Source organism: Grammomys surdaster, unplaced genomic scaffold, assembly GCF_004785775.1.
Source record: "Grammomys surdaster isolate TR1022 unplaced genomic scaffold, NIH_TR_1.0 167, whole genome shotgun sequence".
Taxonomy (NCBI): Eukaryota; Metazoa; Chordata; class Mammalia; order Rodentia; family Muridae; genus Grammomys; species Grammomys surdaster.
The window spans coordinates 8,028,356-8,048,909 of record NW_021604615.1 but is presented as its reverse complement, the minus strand read 5'-3'; the positions used below and the strand labels follow the sequence as shown (position 1 = coordinate 8,048,909).

General features: G+C 49.4%; 1 protein-coding gene across 5 annotated transcripts in view; it reads right to left on the bottom strand.

Annotated features, from left to right (window-relative positions):
- Tfdp1 (transcription factor Dp-1) overlaps positions 1-20,554 on the bottom strand; it is a 45,390-nt gene that overhangs the window by 19,740 nt on the left and 5,096 nt on the right. The window contains exons 2-3 of one of the 5 annotated variants that reach the window (XM_028766349.1): positions 19,869-19,943; positions 2,773-2,839 (exon numbers count right to left, since the gene is read on the bottom strand). In XM_028766349.1, coding sequence (XP_028622182.1) covers positions 2,773-2,839; positions 19,869-19,880 — 79 coding nt within the window. In that variant the 5' untranslated portion in view covers positions 19,881-19,943. Of the gene's footprint in view, positions 1-2,772; positions 2,840-19,868; positions 20,077-20,554 lie in introns of those variants that run through there. The other 4 variants (XM_028766348.1, XM_028766353.1, XM_028766352.1 and 1 more) reach the window with 4 other exon arrangements.

Below are 20,554 nucleotides of genomic sequence, written 5' to 3'. Positions count from 1 at the left end.
CCAGGGTATGAATGGCTGGTGTAGGATGAGGAAACAACAGATCACAGCTACCCAGGCTCAACAGCACCAAAGCAACAACATTTCACTGGTCTTCCTCATCAAAGAAGACCCCCTCTCTGAGACAGGCCCACCACTGCCTGCCAGGTTACTCATGCACAGAACTTTTGTGTACTCACGTACAGTGACTTCTGGTAAATTCAGAATGTACCTGGCCTCTGGGCCTTGAGGAGGCTGTGAACTAACCACAGGGAACAAATAAGAAAACATCGGGGAAGGATATGGAGAGAGTCCGCCGTGACACGCCCAGCTTTTCCTGGCCAGCTCCCGCTGCTCACTTTTTTCCCTCCAAGATCTGACTCAAGAGACACCTCCAGTGTAAGATGCTGTGATTACACTGGCCACAATGTACAAGTGAGGGTTAGGGTCCTGCTCTCTGCATGTGCAGGCATCGCTGGCTATTCCAAGGATAGGGTATGGTGCAGAACATCTGCCTAATGATTGCTTGGGTTCTCATCTGTACACATGCACACACACACACACACACACACACACACACACACACACACACACATGAATAAAGGAAAGAGAGGAAAGAATAGAGGAGAGACACAAGGGGTGGGGTGGGGGGCATGGAGTGTTTCCAACATAATGACATAAACAATGCTCTAGGCTTTTTACCTCAACAACCAAGAAAACACAGCGAACAGCATAGTACTCCACCATCTGTACTCCTAAGCTGAAGAGCAAAGGCAAAGGAACTTCCTAGTGAAGATAGCTCTTCTAGCCCTCACTCAGATGGCAACTCTGGAAAACTTACTGCTGTTCCAGCAACAAAGGAACAGAAGGCTCAGCATGTGCTGAAGAGGGGCAGTGTCTGGACAGCACAGGACCAGGAATTCACGCATACTAGGAAGTACCCGGGCTCCTGAGCCTCATGGCACTACCTTGATGCAAACATGTCCACCGGGCCTCTCTGAAACCTCCATTTTCACTGCCCTGGGCACCTGTCAGGAGTGAGGATTGCATATCTGACAGACAGTTCTATCTAGGCTTATTCTCTACAATGGTCACCAGAAACTAACAGCAGCACACACTTTTTGAGAAGGGAAGAAGGTCTGGAGTGAAGAGAGCCATCACTGTGCATTTCCCAAACATCAGAACTCCAAAACAGCATTAAGTGTACAGCATACGTAACAGTAGGTTCAAGCAACTGGTCTCAAGGTGACATGACCCCACGGACCAGGCAGAGTACTGGTCCACACAGGATGCTAGCCAATGCAGCGAGCAGGACGAACCTGTCCCAAAGCCCACACAGGTGCGGATCCTGTTTGTCATGGCTGACCACAAAGCCAGGAGTAAAAGGAAGCAAAGGAAGTGTCACAACAGCCCGACTCTGACATGCAGACACACGTGTCTTATGTCCTAACCCTTCCCACAGGTCAACTGTAGCTCAAGGTCGTCTCATTGCCCGCGTGTGAAGAGCATGGGAAGGGTGAGGGGGCAAGGCAGACCACAGCAGAATTCAGAGAACACCAGAGAGGGAGCATCACTCCCAGGGGAAAGCGGCTTCTGCTTCAGCTCCATCACTGGATGGAAACACTGTCCTCCAGTGACACTCAGTTCATTTCTTGCAAGCACTGGAGAATGCTGCCGAACATGAAGATAAGAAGCCCCATCCCTGCACCAGACACTGCCCCATCCCTACTAAACAAACAAGAAGGACCCAGCCTTGGTAAACACACAGGCCTGCACAATACTCATGACTGAGGTCCTGTGTCCCACTGTGAGGGCAGGGACCACGCAGACACCAAAGATCAAGGCTTGGATTGGGGTGTATTAAGACTGAGGGCAAATCCTCTCACTTCTATGCCCATACTGAGGGTCACAGGGGAGAATGAGAGAGGACACAGCAATGGTGCAGGTGCACTGGACCACTGGGAGCTGGAGAGAGACGATCCCTGGGCTCCAATTCATGTGCAGAGTATAGACCAAAGACAAATAGAGAAAGCTAAGGAGAGGCCCATCACTATTCTCAAGACCTCAGAGCCTCTTCTGCAGGCAGGAGTCACTTTCCTGGGCCTCACTATTAAGAAGAAAATAGAAAATTGTTTTACACATGCAAACAATAAAGAGAAACAAGAAATAAGGAACTCTTCAACAGAACTTAGCCCCGCCATGCCATGGTCCTGGCTATATGTTCACAGGGTCTGACTTAAAAGTATTTCTGGGACAATAAGACATTTCCACAAGTTTGGTCTTTAGTAGTGCCACAGCACTGTAAGGCCACAGTGCTTTGAAGACACAGCTTAGCACTATGGGGATGTGGGGCTACAGGGGTTGAACACAGTGGCAAAGCAACAGACACACAGACAGCACAACCCAGGAGTCATCTAAGGATGCCACTAAGTGTCAGGATACTGGCAGCTGTTTCCTGTTACAGACACCAAGCATCTTGATAAGGAGGGCCTCAGCCTTCCATCCAACACACACCACTCCTACTGCACCAGGCTCCCTAAGAAAACACGGCACTTTGTACAAGTCACTGAGACACAAGCCTAAGCCTGAGAGGACATCACCCCACATGGGAGCACTGGGGACTCTTGTGTCAAGGCAGCCATCCTTGGGCAGAGAGAACACACACACCTAGTTCCCTCTTCACTTTCTTGAATTTTCTGACATCTCAAAGTGCTGCAGTGGGCCTTACAGTTAGCAAGGCATCGACATACCACACAATCATCAGCAGACTTACATTTCCAGAACAGGCTCCCTTACCTTTCCCAGGACTAAGATTCTGGTCTATAAAGACCTTTAGTTCTCCGTTGGCTTCAATTAGACTGGCCTGCAGAGAGTAACAACAACAACAACAGTGAATACAACATCAGAGCCACACAGCCAAAGTTGTTAAACACACCGGGCCTAAGTTACACATAAGGGCAGAGCTGCCACTGCACAGCAGCAGGAGCCCCACAGCTACACGGCTCCCAGTGGCCACCATGGCTGGGAACAGTGTGACTTGCAAATCCAGTCATAAAAGCCAGGATGCTGATGGCAGAGGGAAATGGTCACAGGTAATACTTGACAGACAGCACATATCTGATAAAGTCAGCAGAAAGGAATCTTACCAGACTATCACTCTCACCTCTCCAGGAAACCTGGAAAATGTTTATTCCCACCAAGTCTCGACAGGACATCAGGGCTAGGCCTCTCCCAGGGGGAAGCCACCAAAGTAAACTAAGCTGTACGTGGCCACTGACATCCAGAGGTGAGAGGCAGCAATGGAGCCTACGTTCTCATCCCAATACTCTTCCACAAAAGAAAAAGCTGGTGACAGAAGTGAGGTAGAGAACAGTGGCCAAGAAGAGTCCCTCAGGAGGGACCCCAGTCTCCTACAGAACAGGAAAGTGAGCTGTCATAAGCTTCTGGGTACCATGACAGGGCTGTGTGGGTATGGCTAGGCTGGAAGGCTGAACAAAGTCACGTGGCAGCACAGTTACAGAGGGGAGCACCAGGACTAAGAGTAAGGACAGCGGGGTTCTATAAGGCCGGGTAAGTGAAGACAAGAGGTAGGTTAACAAAGGGAGGAACTAAATAAACCCAGACATGTAAACCCAAGTTTAAACCTAGGAATTAAGATAACACCAGGAAAACCTAAGATACTGAAGTCGGGTAGGTAAGGCCGGTAGGCAGGGCCTGGTAACGCCATGGAGCTCAGGGAGGAATTTAATTCAAGAAATGAGCAAGGATGGGACTTGGTGACAACATGAGCCCAGTGGGTAGAACTGTGAGGTGAACCGGGTGGAGAAGAACCCATTGTAGGCTGACAGGGAATGCTAGCGGTCCACAGCTGACAGGCTGTGCTGCAGTGTGTGAGGAGCTGCTTCCAGCCATGTTCACCAGCCCAGGCTCCAACTCTAGTACTACCAAAATGAAAAACAACTCTAGGTACAAGGGCCACTGGGAGGCCCAGGCTGGGAAGGAAGGCCAGTAGAGTAAATCCAGGAGATTAGGAACACAGCAGGCAGGTGAGGCCCCCTAGCCCAGGGCAAAGGAAGATCAGGAGGGTAAAACCCACTGATGGGCATGACGTTACAGCAGGATGGTGAGGCCTGCGGGCGTAATGGCAAGAGAATGAGGCCTTGTCTGTAGGTTCACAACTCAAGAGCCAGGAAAGAAAGAACAGTAGGCAGGCTAAGATGTCTACAGCCAATGAGTAAGTAAACCCAGGGAAATGCCATAGAGGCCGAGGCCACAGAGATTAGGGCCAGGTTGGCACAGCCAGGTGGGTAAACCAGGATGTTAAGGCTGAGCGGAGAAGGCCAGCAGAGAGGTAAGACTGATTAGTACAGCCCAGCAAGAAACTGCAGGGAAATCTGTGCTAAGAACAAGAAGTTCTGAATGCCAAAGCCGACCACATCAGGCAGGCTAAACAGAGGCAGGCTTGGAAGCTAACACCAGGTGGGCCGGGCCAGGAGGAAGAAAATTCTAGGAGGTAAAGGCCAAGCCCCCAGGGCCAGTGAGTAACGTATACGGAATACCAGGTCAGCCCAGGCAGATACAGCCTGGAGATTTGGAACAGGTCTAGTGACCCTGAGTCCTAGTTTCAGCAATTATAGCTCAAAGCAGTATTCATTTCCCAGGCTCCCTCAGCACCATGGGCTTAGGAGGGGGTGGGGTTCCTGGTACAGTCACCACACACCATTACTCCTATCTCTGCTTCCATGTGTCACAGCTGGCTGGATCTGAACAAGTAGGATAGACTCACCCTCATGCTGGTCAAGTAGGTGGACAGCATTACCCAGCTTTGTCATTCTCTGTCATCTAATGACTACACTGCCCAACTTCCCCACACACAGCTTTTATGTTCTACAGAGAGCTGCACTCTAAAGTCAGCTACTTCTTTGCAAGTATCCTTCCTGACCACTAGCTGCCCATCATGCAGCACAGGGCAGGGCACACTGGGGCGCGCCTGGGAGAGAGCAGCATTTGCTTTCACTGGCAGAAAAGACAAATGTGGACAGTATGGACCGAATCACCTCTCCTTGTCCATTAGAGATCTACCTCAATGGAACCCGAGTCCACCACAGGAGAACTGCCCAGGAACACAGCAGCTAAAAGACAACCCAGTGCAGGGATTTAGTACCGCGCCATGTCTGTAAGTTTCATTATGTTACCACTCACAGAAACTAGTTTGACATCCGCCACAATAAGGATCACCTCCTGGAGGCAAACTCAGGAGACAAGCTACCCAGGAAGTTCCTCAGCTATGCTATGCTCCGCCTCCTTATCAGGCTACACTCAGTCTTGACAGGAACCCACCATCCCAGCCAGCTGTGGATGTGCTTCACTGCAGGGAGACAGCTAGAGACTCAGACGGTCTGCTTAACCATCCGTCTGACCCCAACAGGGTTGTTCCCTCAAAATCAGCCTTCTTCCTAAAACTGGCCTTATGGAGCTCACTGGCCAGGAATAGCCTGCAGACCTGTGCAGGGTCAACTATGTAGTGAACAGACAGACTTTCTCCACAAGTCTCAGTTTGGTGCCATCAAGCTCAAAGGTAATCAAGAAGCAATGGGCCAAGCAAGATAAAGGAAGGAAAAAAAGGGAAAGCCATGAAGCCACAGGACTGCCAAACTTAAGTCTGTCCCCCACCAATCCAGCCACGTCTGCACACAAGAGTAACTGTATCCCCCAAATCCCAAGTAACCCCCCCATGATGCCCCGCTGTTTCTGTCACTCCCTGTCACTCACTAACCTGCCAGTTGTACCTCCCAGCATGACAAACAAAAGTATCTCTAGATTGCAAAACTGCCCTCAGTTGAGAACCACTGTCTTTTGGGCATGATTTCATGACAATGCTTCAAACAGAGCTGCCTTCCAGAGCCGGCAATAAATACACAGCTTTATCCTTAGCCCCTTTTCAAGTAGGGGCCTGAGATCAGTAGATAAAATCTGACCCAAAAAACCCAGCGGAAGGCTCCTGGAGCCAGCTAAGGCCTACCACAGCTTGTCCCGGTGTTTCATGGGCAGAGGCCACTCTTTCATAACACATAGATGTCAACAGCAAAAAGGAAACGCAAGCTCTCCTGTCCATAAAGGAAACTAGAAAACAAAACCACTGGAGGCTGCCTTCATAGAGATCTTCAGACCAGCACCAGTCTCTGTCTAGCTGACACTAGAGGACTGCAGCCTTCTGTAGAGACCTGACCAGGCCAGAAGGCTTGCTACGTTTAAAGCGGTACCCTAGAGCAGAGTGTGCAGTGGAAGACAACCTCTTAGAAGAATCTGCTACAGTCTAAATGTCTGCCTCCCACAGGACATTTAGGAAATCATGAAGCCGAGGGACAGAGCCTTTGTGATAAGATTAGGGCCTGGCAAGAGGCACCCAAAGAGCTGCTGCCCTTCCACCATGTGGGGACACAGCACAGAGAGACCAAAAGAGCATTGCTTCCTAGGAGAAAAAGCAGCCATGAGCCACTGCTAACTAAGCACCAAATCTGCCTTTGATCTTGAGCTTGCAAGGAGATTCCATTGTATCTTTATTACAGTAGCTCAAATGGACGGGAACAGATGTCTCCAGCCTCCTAGCCTGACTGAACTGAACTCTATAGCACAGGCAACTGAAATGCTAGTAAAACCTTTGCAGTCAGCATGTTCTCTCTGAGAAGCAGGGGAGATTCCTGTCACAGAAGTAAGCAAGACTCCAGACAGTTTTAAATCTGTACAGTGCTCAATCACACGGTAGACGTTCCTAGTCACAACAGTCAATCCCGACCTACATACAGAGGCACAAGACCATAGATGTATGGACACCGCTACCTTCAGCTACTCTGTTCTGAGGATGTCTGTCACATAGCACCAGGTGACTAACCGTAGCCAAGTGTCCATTGAGCATACTCTAAAAGGACCTGAACGAGCCTGGGTTTACATAGGGGATGACGTTGCACACCACAGCTCTGGAATTCTATGACCAGAATGCACAGTTACACTCATGTGCACATACACTCGAGCTGCACCCACCCTGCCTGGAGGTGATTACAAAGGATAGTGAACCAGATGGACTGGCCAATGGTAAGGACAACAAGAGCCCACAGAGAGCAGAAACCATCCTCAGCCTTCCCTGGAACAGTCACTGATGCAGATTCAACCCAGCAGGGGGACCATGACAGTGCCACACAGTACAACAGCAGGAGTGGCTGCTATGTGAGCCATAACCTTCGTTGTCACTCTTGACTCTAGGGGGAAGGACAGCATAGAGAAGACCTGCAGCTCTCCTCCCCTCCCAAACTAGGGCCACAGTGGAACACTGAGAGGAGGCCAGGGTCACCCCAGGTCCACCCAAGGCTGTAAAGTTGTGGCTGGTCAGTGCCCATGATTCACAGGATCCTCAGCAGCACCTCCACCTCTGCCCTCTTCCTACTAGTCCACTAGGCATCAAAGTAACTACACTAGACTTTGCTCCCCTGTAACTCCTTTAAGCTGGAGAGCCCAGCCAACTTCCAGGGAGAGAGCATTAACTTTTCTTTAAAAACAAAAAACAAAACAAAAAACCTGCTGACACTGGCTGGTTTCTTCTATCCCCCTCTAGGCAGGCCTGTAGTATAAACAACAGCAGCAGATGACAATGACCACAGAGACCGTGGTGACCACAACCAGCCCTTCCAGAGAACAATGATAGACAGTCAACTCCCCAAGAGCAAGCATCAGAGACCTATGCACTATTCTGTTCATTTAGCAAATCTTGCTGGTGCTTACCAATAGCCAGCTTTCACAAACATGACAGCACCAGCCTCAATGACAGCCCAGAGTGGTCACCACCAGTGACCACAATCACAGCCCACAGCTGTGCGTAGCAGATGCAGACCAAAGGCAGAGATGCCCTATGCTACTACTGCCCCCAGCAGCACCCAGGGCTCATCCAAGCGGATCCTTCCCAGGCACAGTCCCAGGAGACTGCCTGCATCCCTCTTCCTTGAGTACTTCCTGTTTACAACTGGTTTGTTTCTCTAATGGACATCTCCCTCCTTTCCTCAGCAAGACACCTGTCTGGTCAGTGTAGGCACGGCCCGGAAGCCTAAACACTGACTGGAGGCAGGACAATGTTGACTATCCAAGTTGAGAGGCATAAAACAGCATCTCAACCATGAGGTAGTAGTAAGGACCTGCCAAGGAGCCTATCTGCTGCATCCTTGGCTGAAGCATCACTCCTGGGCTACCCTGTTCAGGCATTTTCTAAGCCTCCCACTTGTCCCGTGTCTTCTTGTATTCACCCTAAGTACAGAGACATGAGGTCACAAATACAAGCCCTCATAAAAACCACTAGGAAAAGAATTATCTCAGAACTTTCCTGTTTCACCAGCCAAAACCTACGAGAAGAGTTAAGAATCAAATCCCTTCTGCAACAACCATGAAAATATAGCAATCTCCTTAGGAAACTGAGACAGGCAGAGATCGCTTGTCATCTTTGGGGACACAGAAGACAAACGAATAGACAAGTAACAGGCAGATGTTAAAACCACATTATGTCATAACTACAAAGTGTGTGGGTGGCCTAAGAGGACAAGAAGCCAGCTCTGAGGACACTTGGAAAGGAGGCTCCTAGACAACCTGTCAGGGAGCCTGCCTATCAACCCCACAGCCCTACAACAGAAAACTCTATTCTCCTGGGAACCCTACTCACATGTCTGGCAGCTGAGAGGTTACTTACAGATGTCAGGACAGGCAGACAGACAAGACTAACCGACTGACCAGTAAACATTAGCCCTTCCACACAGGTGCCAGGCCATGTGTCCCATAGCTCTCAGAGGACTGCACATGTGTATGGCCTGCTTTGTGGGCTCACCTCTCGAGTGATATCTTTCTATACTGTGCAGGTGAGGGAGGACTGAAGAAATTTCATACACTAGACACAAAACACATTGAAACATCAGAGCTCTCTAGGGAACTAAGCCCTGGCAAGGTTGGACCTACTGCTTACACGATAATTTCCACTCTTGTGTCAACATGGCCACCACCTTCCAGCATTCTTGTGGTGGTCAATCGATGTCACCTGAAGTACATACAGAGGGTGCTGTTCAAGAGCAGCTTCGACTCAGAATACCTACACTCCAGCAGCTGGGAACACTCTGGTCATCATTCCTCTTAAGAAACGACCAATAATTACCCTCTTTATGCACTGTTAACCTGAAAGACGTTCCCTCCAACAGTAATTGCTGAAACCATACTCAATATTTTCCTGACTCCCACAGTGCTGGACAACAGGCCTGGCTAGCTGAAACCGTGCAGCCCCAAGGCACCTGAGTAAAGAGCCTGGCACACCCTCTGGGAAGCCAGCCTTCTGGGGGCCACTGCTGCTCCTAGAGGTCATCTGTGCCTGTGCATGGGCTGACCTACCCACTGTCTACCGACTAACATATCTAGCAGAAGAGAATTCTGAGTTCACTGCATCCATGTGTCTGTCTGTGCTGTTCTCCTTCTTTCTGAGAAGCTGCCTGATCTAATCCCTTTGAAACTAAGGGTATCCTCCCTCCAGTCAGAGGACAGAAGCCCACCAGGACAATGAATCTATCTAGAGGCTCGGGCCACTCTACACCAGCCAAAATCCTCCTTTGGACAAACCAACCTAGTTCCAAACCAATGGATCGAAGAGATGCTACAGATTGTGGATGAGCACTGGGCCCAGCCTCCTGAGCCATATAGGTCTTCCTCAGGTCTGTGGCAGAGCAACAGCCACAGCACAGAGGCACCGTATGTGGAGTGGATCCCAAGCTCATCCAGCAAACACCACACACATGCTCCCAGTGGAAAATAGCAGGCGACCTGCAGGACTGAGCAAGACCGATCTGCAGGAGCAGAATGAGGACAAAGAGGCTGCAGAAGAGCATCAAGTCCAAATGCTGAGACCAACAGGAAGGGAGCCGAGGGGATCCCCAACTCAAAGACCCAAGGAGATCCCCAACTCAAACACTCAAATTGAACTGAGGCCCCAAGGCCTCAAAGATGCTGTCTTGAGTTGGGACTCCCCAGACTAGACCTTGCAGACACCTGAAAAATGTATGAAAAGACAAAAGGCTCTGCTACCAGGACCCTGACCAGCTGCTGGGGACTGTGAAGCCATGCCCTCTGCAAGTGCCTAACGAATAGACAATGTGACTCAAAGGGTGAAGGCAGAAACAATATTTGAAAACGACAGAAAATTGGTCAAATAAACATTTCTCATTAAAAGAGTCATGTAAATACTTGCCCAACTCATGCAAAAGCCCCCAAGTTCAATCCCCAGAATCAGAAAAAAAAAACCATTAAAGAAACACAGAAGCCAGGCACAGCCATATACTCCAAGTCCAAGCTATGCCATAAGTGATAGGATGATTTGAGACCAGGAGTTCAAGGCCAGCCTGGGCAACCTGAAAGATCTTAAAACATGATCTCAAAAAAGAAATGGAGAAAGAAAGGGGGCTCTGACCCATGTCAGACATTAACCACTTCAGAAAGGACGTGAGACTAGGCACCTAACAGAGGCCAACCTGAAGACCTCCAGCAAAAGACGGGTGCTCACACTGCAGTCACCAAGAAACAAAGTGAAACCAGTGCAAAACAGACACATACCAAATAGCGTGGATATACTTGCCAAGAAGCTAGGCAATAGGGCAGGAGGAGCCAGAAGCAAGGGCTCATCATCTGTGTCATGGCCCACCCAAAGTACACATCCAAAACACAGACACCTGTGTGAGACACTGAAAAAGTTATTTATAGTATACCCACAGTAAAAGGGAAAACAGCTAAACAATGACACTTTCAGGTGACTAAATTACTTCCACAAGTTTCCACAGCATTTGCCATGCAAGTCTGATGATGTGGGTCCGAATTCTCAGACCCCATATAGCCAGGCACAGAAGTACATATCTGATTCTTAGCACTGAGAAGCAGAGACAGGAAGACCCTTGACTAGCCAGCCAAGTCTACAGCTAGTCAGTAAACTCCAGATAAAATGAAAGACTATTTCATACGGTGGTAAGCCAGGTATAGTTGTACATGCCTTTTCCAGCATTCAAGAGGCAGAAACAGGTTTCATCTCTGAGTTTAAGGCTAGCCTAGCAAGTTCCAGGGCTGCACAGTGAGACTCTGTCTGGAAAAAAGGTAAAAGTGATAGAAGCAGACATCTGCACAGGTGTGGCACAAGTGTGTGCACACATGAGCACACTCGCGTGCGCACAGACACACACAGACATAGACACACACACACACACACACACACACACACACACACACAGAAGCGCACGCGCGCCATTAGAGCCAGTGGTGACAGTACACACTGGTAATTTTGGCATCAGGGAGGCTGATACAGGTGAATCCTGAGCTCAAGGCCTACATAACAAGACCCTATCTCAAAAACAAAACAAAAAAAGTAAGATTAAATGAAGAGTTATCAACCACCTGTTTCTATTTGCTGTCATGAAAAGGCCTAGGGCAAAATGCTGACTAGTTCAGCAAGAAACAGAGTGAGCGCACTGGGTTAAGACCGTGCAGCACATGGGCACATCTGAACACACTTCTGAGGGTTGTCACATCCGTGCCTGTGGAAGGGCCAGAGAGATGGCTCAGATTAGAAACACTTACTGCTCTTGCAGGGGACCTATATTTTGTTCCTAGCACCCACACAGTAGATCACAACCATCTATAACTCTAGTTGAAAGGCATCCAGTGCCCTCTTCTGGTCCACACAGGCACCAGGCATGTAAGTGGTACACTTATATACATGCAAGCAAAACATTCATAGACATAAAATTTCATAATCTTTATAAAAAGATTTTATAATCTTTATGAAAAACATAAAACAAACAAGCAACAACAAGATCATGGTAACTCATAACAACCTTGGGGATGATCCCAGATGTCCACTACTGGCCTTTCTGATTCCTTCAGTACCACTTGAATCCTGAACAACTGGATGAAGCAATTAAGGTATTTCTCTTCCCAGTATCAAGATCTGGTGGGGTATGGATACATGAGAAAGAAATCAAGCCATCCATAGATTTCCACAGGGGCCATAGAAGCAGAGGCTCACTTCCTAGAGAGCAGGCAGAACTGTTGAGAGGATTTGGGACAGGCTGAGAGAGAGAGAGAGAGAGAGAGAGAGAGAGAGAGAGAGAGAGAGAGCAAGCAAGTGAGCTTATCCAGTGAGTAGGACAAGTCTGAAAGCCACAGTCCAGGCTGAGAAAGCCCTGAAGAAGCGAGCAGGGCAGCTCCCACCCCAAATGGGCAGCAAGAACCCATGTCCTTAGGGAGAATCTAAAGCCTTTAAGTAGAGACTAGCTGATGGCTGGGAGATAAACTCAAATATTAATAAGATGCAGACTGCCTCACTCTGGAGAAGGGAGAGGAATGGGCTAGCATGACAAGAGCCACCAAAGCGGAGACTCACATCAATTCTGAACGAGGTTATGCAAAAGATGCCAGGATCAGGGACAGGAGGAGGTATGAGCAATTTACAAGGACGAACCCTTGAAAACAATCAGAGGGCTGGGGCTATATAGTTCAGCGGTCAGAGCTCTTGACCAGCATGATGAGGCCCTAGACTCAACTCCCAGTACTACCAAAACAGAGTGGGGGGGGGGGTTGTTAACAGTCTTGCATCACCCACACAAGCTTGGGGGTTGTTAACAGTCATGTATCACTCACACAAGCATGTCTCTGCCATCTTCTCCTTCCAGGCACAAACCCTAAACCAGACCAGCAAACCTGGTCAGCTTCTGTGACAGGACGTGACTCTCTTCAGCCCTGCGAGTCCTCACCTGGAGAACAAGTGTTGACATGTCCTTCCTCCCATAGGCCCATCAAGACCTGAATGACCTTCAGTCCTGCTGCTGCTGCTGCGTGTACATGTGAATTCAGGGTTCTCTCCCAGCCTCAGCAGCCCTTGTTCACAAGATTATGTGCACGCAGAGTAATTATTACAGATTTGGTCTTCCTAGAAAAGCAGACAGGCCACAGGATCTGCTGCAGCCTCAAATCCAGCAAATTTCCTACAGGCACCTACCTCCTGCCAGAAGACACTCAAATGATGTTCCTCATTACACAACAGACCCAATGCACAGCTACTGGGAGCTGCCAGGTAGCTAACTGTCCAGGTTTTCTAAGTCCCACTTCCTGGGGACACAGGGCAGCTTTGGGAAAGGAGAATGAAGTACAATCGTGGATGGCTAGGACATAGAAAGCAATTACCACAGGAATAGCGAGGGCAGGTGGAGCTTCACTGGTTAGGAAGTGGCTGCCCTACAGCACAGAACTTCACTTTCTTGTTCAACTACAACAGCTGCCTTAGTCCCTGCCACTTTCCTAAAGCAGGCAGGCAGGCACCACACTCTGAAAGCAGCACCCCCCAAACAAATTGAACAGCATTGACCTCGGTTTCCTATCCACACAGAACTCTATAGTCCTACACCCGGGTTCCTTCGCAGGCTGTGAATGTGCGTCGAGGATCACACCAAGCACCACAAATGGAGGGAGCTGATCAAGCTGCAGCAGCAATACTCAGGCTACACCTATGCGATGTTAAGGCAGATGTCTGTCTTCTAGGCCATACAAGTGAAGTAGGAATAGCAAGACTGCTAGATGTTCTAAAACCAGAACCATTTTCAATAAATGGACTGACCCAAAAGCATACCAGGCAAGAGACCGGTGTGACTTCCACTTCAAAGCTGATCCCAAACTCAGTCACCGAGACACACGCAGAGAGCTTCTCCCCATCTGTCTTCTCCCACACACAGTACTGCTGGGTTAAAGCAGCAGAGGAACCTAAGACATCTTAACACAGTTGCTCAGAGTTAGAGCACATACTCAGAGCACACAAGGCACTGGTTTCAATACCCAACACCAACAAAACAAATCAAACACCCCACCACCACAGCATACACACTGGGAGCTGAGCCCAGGGCCTCAAACCTCCCTTTTTTCTAAAGAGCAAAACAAGAGTCTAAATAAGACCTCCAAGGACTCAGCGGCTGAAATGGTTTAATGGCCACCATCCTGTATCATATGCAGCCACTAGCATAGACCCGGGCCCTGGAGAGTGTTCTGTCAGCTGTATACATGTGTACCACACGCATGCTTGATGCCCTTGGAGGTCAGAAGAGGGTGCCAGATCCCTGGACCTGGAGTTACAGATGTTTGTGAGCCGCCATGTGGGTGCTGAGACCCACACCTGGGTCCCCTGCAAGAGCAGCATGTGCTCTCAACCACAAAGCCATCTCTCCAGCTCCACCCTCAGAAAATCATGATGGTCACAATAAAGAAGTACAGCCAGGCATCATGAGTGACAAGTGTCTGTGATCCCAGAACTCAAGGGCCGTTCAAGGCCAGATAGAGCATGGAGTGAACTCAAGGACAACTTCCTTAGACTACATCTCAAGCAAAAGTACAAAGAGGGCTGGCAATGTAGCTCAGTGACAGAACCTAGCAGAGGCAAAGCACCAGGCTCAACTTCCAGTACTGTGAAAACAAAACAAGACAAGCAAAGCCCTCCCTGCAAATCACCAGTCTTTGATGTTAAAAATTCATGGCGCGGGCCTGAGGAGCTGCCTCAGTGGGTACAGGTGCTGGCCACCAAGCCTAGGGGGCAAAGTTCAACTTCTAGGACCACATGGTTGGACAAAGAACTACTTCCGAAAGTTGCTCTCCAATCTCCACATATGACAACCTGGTATTTGTGCATGTGTGCAGGCAGGCAGGCAGGCAGGCAAACACAGGTAACATTTTAAAAACTGTTTTACACGTATAATCTCCTACATTTATAAACGGATGCAAAAGTGGAAGATCAAGGCTTCTAGGATTCATCCTTAGGGTCACAATGACTTTTTAATCATAGAAGACCGATCCTGGAAGGCACAAAATCCCCAGCGATGCTCACAGCGAGAGGGCCAGGCACTCATGCACTTCTAGAGTCCGGCCTCTTCCCAGGCCCTTCTGAACAAACTGTACCCTGAGCATAAGCTGCTGAAACCTGGCCCTATGCAGCCCAACACGGGCTCCCCTCACTGTGAGGAGCTGGAACACTCAAAGCCTAGCAGACTGCAGTGGCCGAGTCTTCTTGCTGTCTACCTATCCTCAACATCAGACATTCTAGGTACCGTGCACATAGGAAACTGAAGAAAGCGAACTTGCTGTCCAAAAAGCAGCTTTCAGTCCACAGATAAAGACTGTGGCAGAGATCACTGGTCTACACTAAAGTTTATTTCCTGTATTAATTCACTTGTTCAGTAGCAACTGTCTACAATTTTAAAACATGTCAAGTAAACAAATAACTACTAAAAAGACAAAACCCATAGTACAGGAGCTATTTGAACTGTGACGGTTCACCTTCCCTGTGACGCTGACTTGATTTGGAACGCCATGCAAGCACTCCTCTAGACTCTGTGGAGTGTTTTCTGCGAGGACCCACCCTGAATGTGAGCTGTACCATCCGTCCTATAGACTGGGGCCTCACGCTACATACTAAGGGACAGAGAAGGCAGCCAGCTGACACCCAAACTCATCTCTGCTTGCTGACCGTGGTCACAATGTGACCAGCCACCATAGCTGTCTCCAGTACACCTTTACTGTCATGACCAAAATAAAACCTTTGCTGAAGTTGCTCTCTTGTCATGGTGATGAGAAACGTGACTAATATGGGAAACTGAGGCATGGGGCACTGCTGCAGTAAACATGATCCATGACCTGCAGGCCTGTAATGTAAAGGAATCCTGGAAGGCTCCAAGCAAAACTTCTAAGCCATTCTGGCAAGCATCCGAAAAGACCAGAATGTCAATGTAAATGTGGACACTGAAGGCCAGGTTCCTGAAGTTTCAGAGGGAAACAAGGGTTCTATTGGGAACTGGGCTAGAGGCCACTTGTGTTACCTTCTGGCAAACAATCTGGCCATATTCTGCCCATGCCCTTAAAATCTAAGTGAGGCTAAATGTTAAAGTAACCGAAAAGAAAATGCAGGCTAAGCTGTCTGGTGGAGATTTCAAGACAGGGCAGCATCCAGGGTGTGGCACAGCTACTGCTTACTGCTCTTAGATGGTCAAATGGGCATGCAGATAACGGAGGAGGCGTGAGTTTACAACTACACGCGAGGAAGATATAGACAAAGCATCTACAACTGAGGGGAAACCTCACACTTTGCGCCAAGGCGAGTAAAGCATCTTTAGAACTGGGCGCTGCAGGCCGTTAGGACCCCAGCACTCGGGAGGCAGAGGCAGGCAGATCTGAGTTCAAAGTCAGTCTGGTCTACAGAGTGAGTTCTAAGACAGCAAGGGCTACACGGAGAAACCCTATCTGGAAAAACCTGAAAAAAGAAAGAAAAGAAAAAGACCAGCATGCTTTGGGCAAGAGTCACTCACAGAAAGGTCCAACTGATATAAATAGCAACTCCAGACACGATGGCTGGGCAGGTAAAAGCAAGTCTAGCAACTTGAGTTCAGTCCCCAGAATCCATACAGAGACAAGGAGAGAAACAACTCCACAAAGCTGTCCTATCTGTTCGCATGAGACCACATGCGTGTGCGCGCACACACACCCATTCAATAGGTTTTTTTGTTTCTGTTTTTAAGAAAGTTAGAACCCACTGGATAGAAAGAACTTGAACTGAGAATGCCATCGAAAGAAAACAACCGCTTAGGGAGTTCTTTCCCCAAGTCCAGCTGGAGAGCCACAGCACGCCACTGGAGCCACAGCTCACCACTGGAGCCACAGCTCACCACTGGAGCCACAGCTCGCCACTGGAGCCACAGAAGGGGTCTCTACCTCAAGCTGGCAGCAGAACTGTCCTGAGGATTGTTTCTGCAGACACCATCGTCATATAAGAGGGCGCAGGGTTCGAGTCTCGGCCGAGAGGCCCCCGCATGAAGCTGGGAAGGTAAGGCCTAAGCTGCAATGGAGACCTCAAGATGCAGACTATCACAGGGACAGACCAAGGAATACCTGCCAAAGAAAGCTGCAAGCACAGAATGGAGCTGGCAGACGAGGCCTCAAGTGCTCCAGGAAGCGGTACCAGAGAGGCAAGGCTGCCTACCCAAGTCTGTTACAGCCCAGACGGTTCCATTACAAGCCCAAGATAGCAGGCCCGGGAGTTGCCAGGTTTGGTGTTTACCCTACTCAGTTTTGGTTCTGCGTTGTTCCAGTCTTTTGCTACTGAGTCTTGAAAAAGAACAAATCTGCCTTAAAAAAATTTCTTTTTAAAGATTTACTATTATTTCTGTGTGTGTGCATGCACACATGTGCATATGTATCTATATGAGAGTACAGGTATCCATAGAGGGCAGAGGTGTCATATCCCCTCAGGAGCTGGAACTCAGGGCAGTTATGAGCCACTTGATGAAGATTCTGGGAATCACATCCTCTGAAAGAGCTATCTGTGTCTTAACCACTGAGCCATCTCTCCAGACCCTGAATTTTTTTTTATTACACTGACTTTTATTTGTGGGTGTGTGTGTGCACGTGCTCACGCACTGACCATACAGAGAATACATGGAGATCAGAGGAAAACGTATGGGAGTCAGTCCTCTCCTTCTACCATGTAAGTCACAGGGATCAAACTTAAACTTAAGTACTGAGGTCTGGCAAGTGCTCTGTCTCAACAGCCCCAGATTTATGGTTTTGAACCATGTTAGAAATGTTAAGATTTGGAGGCTCGTACCAATGGACTAAAAGTATTTTGCCTTAGGAGATGAGCCTCTGAGGACCAAGGATGGAATGTTAAGATTCAAAATGGTGTGTTTGTTTTCAGGTTGACAAGGGATGGACTTGATAGTTAACCCTCATTGTCAATGAGGGAATTTATAATCAACAAGAAAACACTCCTCCAGGCACATCTATGGGGATGAGCTTTTCTGATGATTGACAAATTCAATAATATTCTTCCTAGTAAGACAGCACAGTTCCCCAGGCAGCGAGCATCGGCACCGACCTTGGGAGAGGGGAGACATACCAACCCATACCAGGCCTCCCTAGCCTCCACAGCAGGGCACCTGCAGGCACTCACCAGCCCTCCACCACTGCTCCTCTGCCAGCTCCTGCCATCCCCATCCTGTTCACTGACAACTGCCCGCCCCGCTCCGCTCCACTCCACAGCAAGCCCGACTTACCTGCTGGTCTGCCTGGGCACCAGCAGGGGCAGAAAACCCTAAGCTATCTGTCTTCTGTCTGCCCTTCCTACTCTCCTTCTGTGACCTAGAGTATGACTTTTGTCTCTGTTCTCACTGGTGTCATGGCCTTCAGAGCCCCGTGCCTACAGCACACGTTACAGCCAGATTTCACCATAAGCGTCAAGCGCTTAGAAAACTTCAATGGTGCCTCTTGCTTTCCCTTCAGCACAGGCTACAAAGTCCCTTTCCGAACCCAAACATCACATCCTACTTAAGAACAGATGCAATCTCCACTTCCAGTCAGAAAGCAGGGAGAGCCACTTCACCTCTGCCTATGTGTATGCACACTTGTGGGGGGACTAAGCTACTGTTACCAGTCACAGCATTGGCCTAACCACACCACAGTGGCTGACCCCCAAACAGGCTGACCTCACACTCTCAGCTGGATAGGAGATCCTGACCATTTGCCATCACAGTGTGACCCCCTGGGACACAGCACACAGGAGTGCATAATGCAAAACTGAGGTGACAGGACTGGGAGCATGCTGACTCACTGAAAATGCAATGTTCCCTGAAACTCCACCATGCCATGCGGGCTCACAAAGGCATGGGGGCCAGTACCCCGCTTACACACCTTTTACCAAATCTAGCTACTTTGTGGGCATGCACCGAGCGGCGTGGCATGTCTCTCATCCGGGCACGCATGGGGGAGGAGTCAGGGCATGGATGTAAATAAACAGACATAACAGGATCGAGCCAACGCCATATATAGTTGTGACTTCAGGTGACACACACAAGGTCTCTCAGGGTGAGACACAACTCCCAAGAGCAGGTCCAGTGCTTGATGACCAGAAGAGAGGCACAGTCTGACCCATGTGGGCCGCTAAACATGGCTGAATCCTTGGGCCTCTAGTCAGGACAAGACCAGTACCAGTTTCGCTCCACCTGGGCACAACTCTAGCCGATGCAGTATGTCTGCCTGCATTTCCAGGGCCACACGGAAAAGGCATCAATCTAATAGTCTTAGAACAATAAATACTGAGAAACGCTGGAACAGACACAGTCAGTGCTGGAGGGAGTTAAAGTCATATTGCAAAAAATGTATGTATGTGACCAACAAGACAGACTAGCATTTTGCAGCCTAAAAGCCTAACTGTTCATATCTGTTACAAAAAAAAAAAACAACTTCAAAACGCTTGGTAGCTCCGTAGTAAATAAAAAGCTAAACTAACCAGCATTTCCACCGTGTTTCATTAATCACCAAATGTCATCTTTCTGAGAAAAATGTGCCCAAACAAGTATTTGGGATTCAATCCATCAAAGATGAATTAAAGTCTTACATACTACATAAAACAAGTACAGTGTAAGGTCCATGTTGACAGATCCCCTGTGTGGAAACCCACTAACAAACAACACCCCCTTCACACATTCATTACATCTGAGAGACGTATTAAAAAATAATTTTTTTGAGCAGTTTAGATAGACTAAGGAAAAACCCAGACAGCATCATCAAACCACAAGAAGAACCGTGTCAGGCTTCAGATGACAAAGAACATTTGTGCAGAGGGGAGGCACCCACCTACTGACTCGCCATCCCTCACCTCAATCCCAGCTCCTGCCTGTAAAATGTCTGAGCAAACCACCGCCACGCACGTATGGCTACTCTCAAATAAAGGGAGGAAAAAAAAAAAACCAAAAACTGCAACGAGCTGTACTAACATGTCTGCAGCATGCAACAATCATACTTACATCTTTTGCCATGTTACCAGATCCAGGAAATCAAGGCTTTAACTGCGTACCCTCCACAGAAGAAACCGGACTTATCTGGTAAAAAGGAATGAGTAATGAATGAGAAGGAAAAAAAAAAGAAGTTTAACGCACATCGCATTTCAAAGGAAACATCTCCCCACCAGCACGAGGCAGGCCTCCGGGCAGCAGGGGCCTTTCTTGCACAATCCCGACAGGAGAGCTAGCCAAGCAGGTCCCACACCGGGATTTTAAGTCACCTCTCCAAATGGAAATGCTCCCTGCGGGCACCGGCAGCTCCCACCGGCAGCGGGGCCAGACCCCGGCCCCTTGGCGGAGCGAGGCGCAGCCGTCAGGCTCACCCCACCTGGGCACGCGGGCCCCGCCTGACCACAGGCCCCGCCGAGGCACAAGGCCCCCCACTCGGGCACACGACGCTGCGTGGCTCCGCCCGGGCCGCAGCAGGCCCCCGGGCTGCCCAAGACCCCGAGGTGCCGCCGACCACTCTGACAGGTGGGCTCTCGGCCGCCCGCCCGCCCGCCCCACCTGTCACTAGGCCCGGCCACCAGCCCCGCGCGCTGGCGCGGACAGAGCCGGAGGGTGGCCACGACCCGTGCCCGACGCCCACGCCACGCCACGCCGCGTCGGGGCCGACCCCGGGCTGAGGCTGGGCGGCGGGCGGGATGCGA